Here is an 11,580-nt window from a genome sequence, read left to right on the forward strand (position 1 = left end):
AAGCTACAACAAAACATGCTAACCTCTCACCATTACCAATAACAGAGGATACAACAAAACATGCTAACCTCTCACCATTACCAATAACAGAGGCTACAACAAAACATGCTAACCTCTCACCATTACCAATAACAGAGGCTACAACAAAACATGCTAACCTCTCACCATTACCAATAACAGAGACTACAACAAAACATGCTAACCTCTCACCATTACCAATAACAGAGGCTACAACAAAACATGCTAACCTCTCACCATTACCAATAACAGAGGCTACAACAAAACATGCTAACCTCTCACCATTACCAATAACAGAAGCTACAACAAAACATGCTAACCTCTCACCATTACCAATAACAGAGGCTACAACAAAACATGCTAACCTCTCACCATTACCAATAACAGAGGCTACAACAAAACATGCTAACCTCTCACCACTACCAATAACAGAAGCTACAACAAAACATGCTAACCTCTCACCATTACCAATAACAGAGGCTACAACAAAACATGCTAACCTCTCACCATTACCAATAACAGAGACTACAACAAAACATGCTAACCTCTCACCATTACCAATAACAGAGACTACAACAAAACATGCTAACCTCTCACCATTACCAATAACAGAGGATACAACAAAACATGCTAACCTCTCACCATTACCAATAACAGAGGCTACAACAAAACATGCTAACCTCTCACCATTACCAATAACAGAGGTTACAACAAAACATGCTAACCTCTCACCATTACCAATAACAGAGGCTACAACAAAACATGCTAACCTCTCACCATTATCAATAACAGAGGCTACAACAAAACATGCTAACCTCTCACCATTACCAATAACAGAGGCTACAACAAAACATGCTAACCTCTCACCATTACCAATAACAGAGGCTACAACAAAACATGCTAATCTCTCACCATTACCAATAACAGAGGCTACAACAAAACATGCTAACCTCTCACCATTACCAATAACAGAGGCTACAACAAAACATGCTAACCTCTCACCATTACCAATAACAGAGGCTACAACAAAACATGCTAACCTCTCACCATTACCAATAACAGAGACTACAACAAAATATGCTAACCTCTCACCATTACCAATGTATTTATTTATAAGCACCTCACATTGTGGTTACTCACTACATGGTAGATATTCCCTCAGCGAAGTATGTCAGTTCCATGCAGGTTTCCTCACCAAGTCCAAGGCAGCACAGCTACCCATGCAGACAGTACTCCTTAGCCGTAACCGATATCCCCATGGCAACACGAACTCGTTAAGCTTACCAAGCAATTATCTCCCGGTGTCACACGATGCTAGGCTAACCTCTAGCTGGCTAATACCTCCACAACGAGACGGTAGCTTCAGTCTTTACTAAGTTTTAGCTAAATTATAACAACTCTTTTATTAAATAAAACATGTATTTCCCTTCATGTCTTAGTAGCTATGGGTTTTGTTGTAGATCTGTCGTCTTCTTTTATAATTTTTCTTCACCAACCGTCCTGAGGTAAAACGTCCATCCTTTCATCAACGTCTTTTTCCCTCCCGTTAACCAGGTCAACTCCCATTGGCCACAACTTAACAAGCGACCTTATTGGTCAAAACGTAAACTTCAAAGTAAAACAAACTATTCACTTATACATTAAATAAATATTTCTTCAAAAAGCATAATGCATTAACAACATTACAGTTTAGGAGCAATTCAATCATCTTTTAAATATAATACCAATTAATTATAACAAATAAACTCAATACTTGGTTCAAACAAGGGTATTACACAAACATACAGTCAATAATACAGTAGAAAAATAAGTCTATATACAATGTGAGCAAATGAAGTGAAATAAGGGAGGTAAAGGCAAAAAAAGGCCATGGTGGCAAAGTAAATACAATATTGCAAGTAAAACACTGGGATGGTAGATATGCAGTGGAAAAAAGTGCAAAGTAGAAATAATGGGGTGCAAAGGAGCTAAATAAATAAATACAGTAGGGGAAGAAGTAGTTGGGCTAAATTATAGATGGGCTATGTACAGGTGCAGTAATCTGTGAGCTGCTCTGACAGCTGGTGCTTAAAGCTAGTGAGGGAGATAAGTGTTTCCAGTTTTAGAGATTTTTGTAGTTCGTTCCAGTCATGCGGCGCAGAGAACTGGAAGAAGAGGCGGCCGAAGGAGGAATTGGCTTTGGGGGTGACCAGAGAGATATACCTGCTGGAGCGCGTGCTACAGGTGGGTGCTGCTATGGTGACCAGTGAGCGGAGATAAGGGGGGACTTTACCTAGCAGGGTCTTATAGATGACCTGGAGCCAGTGGGTTTAGCGACGAGTATGAAGCGAGGGCCAACCAACGAGAGCGTACAGGTCGCAGTGGTGGGAAGTACAGTGGGGGAAAAAAGTATTTGATCCCCTGGTGATTTTGTACGTTTGCCCACTGACAAAGAAATGATCAGTCTATAATTGTAATGGTAGGTTTATTTGAACAGTGAGAGACAGAATAACAGCAAAAAAATCAAGAAAAATGCATGTCAAAAATGTTATACAATTATTTGCATTTTAATGATGGAAATGAGTATTTGAGCCCTCTGCAAAACATGACTTAGTACTTGGTGGCAAAACCCTTTCTTGTAGTTGGCCACCAGGTTTGCACACATCTCAGGAGGGATTTTGTCCCACTCCTCTTTGCAGATCTTCTCCAAGTCATTAAGGTTTCGAGGCTGACGTTTGGCAACTTGAACCTTCATCTCCCCTCCACAGATTTTCTATGGGATTAAGGTCTGGAGACTGGCTAGGCCACTCCAGGACTTTAATGTACTTCTTCTTGAGCCACTCCTTTGTTGCCTTGGCCGTGTGTTTTGGGTCATTGTCATGCTGGAATACCCATCCACAACCCATTTTCAATGCCCTGGCTGAGGGAAGGAGGTTCTCACCCAAGATTTGACGGTACATGGCCCGTCCATCGTCCCTTTGATGCAGTGAAGTTGTCCTGTCCCCTTAGCAGAAAAACACCCCCAAAGCATAATGTTTCCACCTCCATGTTTGACGGTGGAGATGGTGTTCTTGGGGTCATAGGCAGCAATCCTCCTCCTCCAAACAAGGCGAGTTGAGTTGATGTCAAAGAGCTCCATTTTGGTCTCATCTGACCACAACATTTTCACCCAGTTGTCCTCTGAATCATTGAGATGTTCATTGGCAAACTTCAGACGGGCATGTATATGTGCTTTCTTGAGCAGGGGGACCTTGCGGGCGCTGCAGGATTTCAGTCCTTCACGGGCGTAGTGTGTTACCAATTGTTTTCTTGGTGACTATTGTCCCAGCTGCCTTGAAATCATTGACAAGATCGTCCCGTGGAGTTCTGGGCTGATTCCTCACCGTTCTCATGATCATTTCAACTCCACGAGGTGAGATCTTGCATGGAGCCCCAGGCCGAGGGATATTGACAGTTCTTTTGTGTTTCTTCCATTTGCGAATAATCACACCAAATGTTGTCACCTTCTCACCAAGCCGCTTGGCGATGGTCGTGTAGCCCATTCCAGCCTTGTGTAGGTCTACAATCTTGTCCCTGACATCCTTGGAGAGCTCTTTGGTCTTGGCCATGGTGGAGAGTTTGGAATCTGATTGATTGATTGCTTCTGTGGACAGGTATCTTTTTACAGGTAACAAGTTGCGGTTAGGAGCACTCCCCTTTAAGAGTGTGCTCCTAATCTCAGCTCGTTACCTGTATAAAAGACACCTGGGAGCCAGAAATCTTTCTGATTGAGACCGGGGTCAAATACTTATTTCCCTCGTTAAAATGCAAATCAATTTATAACATTTCTGACATGAGTTTTTTGGATGTTTTGGTTGTTATTCTGTCTCTCACTGTTCAAATAAACCATTAAAATTATAGACTGATCCTTTCTTTGTCAGTGGGCAAACGTACAAAATCAGCAGGGGATCAAATACTTTTTTCCCCCACTGTATATGGGGCTTTGGTGACAAAACGGATGGCACTGTGATAGACTGCATCCAATTTATTGAGTAGGGTATTGGAGGCTATTTTGTAAATGACATCGCCGAAGTCGAGATCGGTAGGATGGTCAGTTTTACGAGGGTATGTTTGGCAGCATGAGTGAAGGATGCTATGTTGCGAAATAGGAAGCCAATTCTAGATTTAACTTTGGATTGGAGATGCTTATAGTGAGTCTGGAAGGAGAGTTTACAGTCTAACCAGACACCCAGGTATTTGTAGTTGTCCACATATTCTAAGTCAGAACCGTCCAGAGTAGTGATGCTGGACAGGCGGGCAGGTGCAGGCAGCTATCGGTTAAAGAGAATGCATTTAGTTTTACTTGTATTTAAGAGCAGTTGGAGGCCACGGAAGGAGAGCTGTATGGCATTGAAGCTCGTCTGGAGGTTAGTTAGTTAACACAGTGTCCAAAGAAGGGCCAGAAGTATACAGAATAACACCAATAACAGAGGGGGTCTGATCTTTGTGCCTCTGTAACTTTCTCATTTCTCATTATTCACGATTCATTCCTGATTATTCATAATCATGGTAGCATCCACATGAATGTAGAAGTGTTCAGAAACATCTTCTATTCTTACTGACAATACAAGTGAAGTGACTCCAAAATGACAGGACATTATTCACCAATCAGTTTCTATTAGGAAAAACATCATCCAAAACACAACCAAGACAAACTGCAAATGAATTCAACAAGTTTGTAGAATCACAAGCTTGATGTAATCACTGCAGGCATGGAACATGGGACTAAATACTAAACTTATGACAACTTTAATACAATATAAGTGAATTTGTCCGAATATGTACAACTTTTTCAAATGGGAGAACTAAATACATAAAGTGCTTTCCTTTCTTAATAACAGTAACACAGCTATGTATGAAAATACCCTCAAATAAAGGTGACATTCTGTACTGTCACCTGATATGAAACATCTCAAATCCAAAATGCTGGAGCATAGCACCACATTTAAAACTGTAAGCTTCACTGTCCAAACACATATGGTGTGGACTATGTGTCTGGTAAACACATGTGGATCTGGTGAACAGTTATCACTTGTTGACCAACTACAGGAATACTGACCTCAGAGTCTCCAGTTTACAGTGGGGATTCCCCAGTCCAGCAGAGAGCAGCTTCACTCCTGAATCCTTCAGGTCATTGTTACTCAGGTCCAGCTCTCTCAGGTGTGAGGGGTTTGAACTGAGAACTGAGGCCAACACTTCACAGGATGTGTCTGTGAGTTTACAGCCAGCTAGTCTGCAAACACAGAAGAAATACAATGACATACAGGTTGTATTAAAAAGTTATTCTCAGCTTTCCTAGCTTACACCGTTATGGTGCACGAATAATGTACAGGCTGTGCATTCATGGCTCAATGCTACAACTTTACTGATTAGTTTGTTTTGTAGTTTAAGAGTTTTCAGCTGATAGAAAGTTTAGTCAGCCAATGAAAATACTGTTGTTCCTACATTCAGTAAAGTTTGGTCTGTGGGATAGTCTCATGATTACTTACAGAGCCAGTCAGCCAATGAAAATACTGCTATAACTACAATTTATTTTGGTGTGCGATATTTACAGTGATACTTACAGAGCTTTCCTGCAGCCTCTCACAGCTGGGACCAGTCTCCTACGACCCTCCTCTGATGTCTTGTATTCCTTTGGGTTAAACACATCCAGAACCTCCTCTGATATCTGCAGCATGTAGGCCAGCGCTGAACACTGAGCATGTGTGAGGTTTTTGGATCTCTTTTCTGACCTCAAGTACACTTCGATGAACTTCTGTACTGAATGGTCTTTCATCTCTATCAGACAGTGGAAGAGATTGATGCACCTCTCAGGGGACATGTTCTTCCTCTGCATCACCTTAAGGGATCGGATTGTTTTCTGGACGCTCTCCGGACTGCTTTCTGTCTGTGCCACCAGACCTCGTAGGAGTTTCTGATTGGACTCCAGTGACATGCCATGAAGGAAGCGGACAAAAAGGTCCAGGTGTCCATTCTTACTCTCCAAGGCTTTATCCACGGTACTCTTCAGCAGCTCATGCAAGGTTAGCTCTTCAGACGCACCTCTAGACTTTCTCTTGAGGAAGGGCTTCAGTGCATCCATGTTCCTGGTTGTGTAACAATGGTACATGTAGACAGCTGAGAGAAACTCCTGAATGCTGAGATGAACAAAGCAGTACACCACTCTCTGAAATAACACAGACTCTTCTTTAAAGATTTGTGTGCACACTCCTGAGTACACTGAGGCTTCTTTGACATCAAGGCCACACTCTTTCAGGTCTTCTTCATAGAACATGAGATTACCCTTCTCCAGATTTTCAAACGCCAGCCTCCCCAGCTTCAGAAGAATTTCCTTATCTGACTCCATGAGCTCCTCTTGATCCATCTCATCTCTTCCATGATACTTCTGGTTCTTCAGGCTGGTCTGAATGAGCAGGAAGTGTATGGACATCTCAGTCAGAGTCGTGGGCATCTCTCTCTTCTTGTCTGTACTCAACATGTGTTCAAAGACTATTGCAGAAATCCAACAGAACACCGGCATGTGGCACATGATGTGGAGGCTCCTTGATGTCTTTATGTGTGAGATGATTCTGTTGGCCAGGTCATCATCACTGAATCTCTTCCTGAAGTACTCCTCCTTCTGTGGGTCATTGAACCCTCGTACCTCTGTCACCTGGTCAACACACTTAGGGGGGATCTGATTGGCTGCTGCAGGTCGGGAGGTTATCCATAGGAGAGCAGAGGGAAGCAGATTCCCCTTGATGAGGTTTGTCAGCAGAACATCAACAGATGATGTCTGGGTGACATCAGACACCTTTTCATTGTGCTGGAAATCCAATGGAAGTCTGCTTTCATCCAAACCATCAAAGATGAATATAGCTTTACAGGCAGTGAGTTTCTTTGCATTGCCTATGTCTAGTTCTGTGTGGAAGTCATTTAAAAGTCTGAGAAGACTGTACTGGAGATCTTTGATCAAGTTCAGCTCCCGGAAAGGAAGCACAAATATGATCTCCACATCTTGGTTTGCCTTCCCTTCAGCCCAGTCTAGGATGAACTTCTGCACAGAGACTGTTTTTCCGATGCCAGCGATACCCTTCGTCAGCACAGTTCTGATGCTTCTCTCTTGGCCAGGTAAGGGTTTAAAGATGTCATTGCAGTGGATTGCTGTGTCATGTGAGGTTGGTGTCCTGGATGCTGTCTCTAGCTGCCACACCTCATGTTCATTGTTAACACCTTCACTCTCTCCTTCTGTGATGTAGAGCTCTGTGTAAATCCTGTTGAGGGGAGTTTGGTTCCCTGCTGTTTCCATGCCTTCTATCACACATTCATACCTCCTTATCAGACTGTCTTTATGGTTTACTATAGCTCTCTGCAGACTGTCTTTATGGTTTACTATAGCTCTCTGCAGGCTGTCATCCACTACAAGGGAGGAGTAAAATGGATGTGTATCAGACACAGTCATTGACAGGATGAAATGTGGGCCTCCACAACTACAGTAACTTATATTATCTCATATTATTGTAGTTAACTACATTTAAATCATATTGAGGTATTGACTTAGCACAGGTCTGCAAGTGGTCTTACTGTTTTCAGAGCCTCTTGCATCATTGGGTTCCCCCAGGTGCTGTAGTACAGGACGTGTTCTGGATCTCTTTCTACACTGAGGACAGTCATAGTCTCCTGAAGGAGCAGGTTTCTCCCAGTATCTGGTGATGCACTGTCTGCAGAACCTGTGTCCACAGGTGATAGAGACTGGATCCCTCAGAACCTGCTGGCACACTGCACACCTGGACTGATCCTCTGGCAGAGTAGACCATCCACTACAGAGATAAAGGAGAGAGAGATACTGATCCTTTAACAGAGTAGACCATCCACTACAGAGATAAAGGAGAGAGAGAGATACTGATCCTCTAACAGAGTAGACCATCCACTACAGAGATAAAGGAGAGATACTGATCCTCTAACAGAGTAGACCATCCACTACAGAGATAAAGGAGAGATACTGATCCTCTAACAGAGTAGACCATCCACTACAGAGATATAAGAGGGTGCAGTAATTACTCTAATAAACTCAGTTACAACAAATTACAAATTACAACAACATATCTATATGACATCTTGAAGATTCTCAAAATGTGGTGACGTACCTTCGGTCAAAGGTGATTGATCTTCCACCACTGGAATTAACAGGACGATCCATGGAGAAGTCACTGTTCATAGACAGACAGCTGGGATCAGTATACTGTGTTCATAGACAGACAGCTGGGAACAGTATACTGTGTTCATAGACAGACAGCTGGGAACAGTATACTGTGTTCATAGACAGACAGCTGGGAACAGTATACTGTGTTCATAGACCAGACAGCTGGGAACAGTATACTGTGTTCATAGACAGACAGCTGGGAACAGTATACTGTGTTCATAGACAGACAGCTGGGAACAGTATACTGTGTTCATAGACAGACAGCTGGGATCAGTATACTGTGTTCATAGACAGACAGCTGGGAACAGTATACTGTGTTCATAGACAGACAGCTGGGATCAGTATACTGTGTTCATAGACAGACAGCTGGGAACAGTATACTGTGTTCATAGACAGACAGCTGGGAACAGTATACTGTGTTCATAGACAGACAGCTGGGAACAGTATACTGTGTTCATAGACAGACAGCTGGGATCAGTATACTGTGTTCATAGACAGACAGCTGGGATCAGTATACTGTGTTCATAGACAGACAGACAGCTGGGATCAGTATACTGTGTTCATAGACAGACAGCTGGGAACAGTATACTGTGTTCATAGACAGACAGCTGGGAACAGTATACTGTGCTGTCTGAGTGTGGTAGTAGCCTCTGGAATGAATAACATGTCCACAACACCATTACTAGAATTTTGTGCCTGAGACCTACCACAATACCCCATTCAAAGGTACTTAAATATATTGACTTGCTCATTCACCCTCTGAATGGCACACATACACAATCCATGTCTCAATTGTCTCAAGGCTTAAAAATCCTTCTTTAACCTCCCCTTCGTCTACACTGATTGAAGTGGATTTAACAAGTGACGTCAATAAGGGATCATTGCTTTCACCTGGATTCACCTGGTCAATCTACGTCATGGAAAAAGCAGGTGTTCATAATGTTTTGTACACTCAGTGTCTTAAAATATATGACATAAACAACAAATGATAAGCAGATGCTTTACAGTATATACTCAGATACACAAAATACATCTGGTTTCAGATCTTGAAGGTTCTCCTCTTCAATAGAAATATCATCAATTCTGACCAGTAACTTACCTGGGGTCAAAGGTCCCTGATCCATTATTAAACTGTATAGGATGATCCATAGAGGAGTCACTCTTCATGGACAGATGACTGGGTACTGGAGAGACTGATCTCAGAGTTTGGTTAGAGAATCTGGAAAAATAATGAATCACCATCAAACTACGATATATATAATATATAAAACCATATTTCAATAGATAAAATACATTACATAAAGCACTAAAATATATGCTGACATAAAGCATTAAAATATGTGCCATTATATTAATTAAGCCTTGAATTATGTGACATTACATTAATCAACAAACATCAACAAACAAAATAAATGTAAAACATTAAGAACACCCTCCTAATATTGAGTTGTCACATACAGATACTGATTCACTTCATCTCAGTTCCACTTGAATCCTTCAGAGTCTATTGATGCACATACTTTATAGTATGTCCATATGTACAGTACCAGTCAAACAGTAACACAATAAAACATCAATATGTCTATATATACAGTACCAGTCAAACAGAACACAATAAAACAAACAATAATGAGACTATACGGAGTACCAGTACTGAGTCAATATGCAGGGGTACCAGGTAGTTGAGGTAATAATGAGACTATAAGGAGTACCAGTACTGAGTCAATATGCAGGGGTACCAGGTAGTTGAGGTAATAATGAGACTATAAGGAGTACCAGTACTGAGTCAATGTGCAGGGGTACCAGGTAGTTGAGGTAATAATGAGACTATAAGGAGTACCAGTACTGAGTCAATGTGCAGGGGTACCAGGTAGTTGAGGTAATAATGAGACTATAAGGAGTACCAGTACTGAGTCAATGTGCAGGGGTACCAGGTAGTTGAGGTAATAATGAGACTATAAGGAGTACCAGTACTGAGTCAATGTGCAGGGGTACCAGGTAGTTGAGGTAATAATGAGACTATAAGGAGTACCAGTACTGAGTCAATGTGCAGGGGTACCAGGTAGTTGAGGTAATAATGAGACTATAAGGAGTACCAGTACTGAGTCAATGTGCAGGGGTACCAGGTAGTTGAGGTAATAATGAGACTATAAGGAGTACCAGTACTGAGTCAATGTGCAGGGGTACCAGGTAGTTGAGGTAATAATGAGACTATAAGGAGTACCAGTACTGAGTCAATGTGCAGGGGTACCAGGTAGTTGAGGTAATAATGAGACTATAAGGAGTACCAGTACTGAGTCAATGTGCAGGGGTACCAGGTAGTTGAGGTAATAATGAGACTATAAGGAGTACCAGTACTGAGTCAATGTGCAGGGGTACCAGGTAGTTGAGGTAATAATGAGACTATAAGGAGTACCAGTACTGAGTCAATGTGCAGGGGTACCAGGTAGTTGAGGTAATAATGAGACTATAAGGAGTACCAGTACTGAGTCAATGTGCAGGGGTACCAGGTAGTTGAGGTAATTGAGGTAATATGTACATGTAGGTAAGGGTAAAAGTGACTAGGCAATCAGGATAGAGATTACATCTCCTCATCCAGGGAGAGCACACACACACACACACACACACACACACACACACACACACACACACACACACACACACACACACACACACACACACATACAGGGAGGGAATGTTGTGTTTGTTTAATATTGTTTTAGGACTATGAAAATGGACTAAAGTATTAGCCTATGGATTATGAAAACAACAAAAAGAAATGTGAAAATGGGAGAGGAGAAATGTCTAGAGACAGTGTTGTTTAACTCACTGACCATGACCCATGAGTTCTTCTTACCTTTGTTCAGTAGAAAAGTCTCCCTCTCTAAAGGATATAGGACGATCCATAGACTGGTCACTCTTCATGGACACACAGCTGGGTACAGGGGAGGCTGGTCTCTCCTGCTTGATTGGACTTCAACACAACAGAGACAAACATTACATCTCTCATCTACTCTGATCTCAGATGGGGAAACGAGTTTCATTCCGAACCGCTACATATCCATTTTCAGAAATGTTGGTAAATTAGCTTTTATTGTTTAAAGAAATTATTATAGAGGTGTGTTTTTTAATCATGGCATGGGGTTGTTCAATGACAGACATGTTTTTGTTTAAAATCTATCACTTGATGGTTTCCTTTCAGAGAGACAAATAATAATTTTTTACAAAATGCTATATATCTGCCTCACTCTCAAATGTGACCGACCGTTTCGATCTTATGTAGCAAAATTGTGTTTTTTACATTGGATAAAAGTAGAGACTCAGAACTAGAAAATGGTATATCAGACACTGCAGTTGAGGAA

At 41.8% G+C, this 11,580-nt stretch overlaps 1 protein-coding gene across 1 annotated transcript; it reads right to left on the minus strand.

Moving 5' to 3' along the window:
* Nucleotides 1–5,596: 5,596 nt before the first annotated feature.
* On the minus strand, nucleotides 5,597–11,169 carry LOC123732974 (NLR family CARD domain-containing protein 3-like). Its single transcript, XM_045712315.1, has 5 exons — nucleotides 11,076–11,169; nucleotides 9,318–9,437; nucleotides 8,163–8,225; nucleotides 7,600–7,835; nucleotides 5,597–7,434 (listed from the first exon to the last, which is right to left on the minus strand). Exons 1-5 carry the CDS (start codon nucleotides 11,141–11,143, stop codon nucleotides 5,597–5,599), a joined length of 2,325 nt encoding a protein of 774 aa, XP_045568271.1. The 5' UTR covers nucleotides 11,144–11,169.
* Nucleotides 11,170–11,580: the final 411 nt, after the last annotated feature.

This window comes from Salmo salar, unplaced genomic scaffold (assembly GCF_905237065.1).
Source record: "Salmo salar unplaced genomic scaffold, Ssal_v3.1, whole genome shotgun sequence".
Classification (NCBI taxonomy): Eukaryota; Metazoa; Chordata; class Actinopteri; order Salmoniformes; family Salmonidae; genus Salmo; species Salmo salar.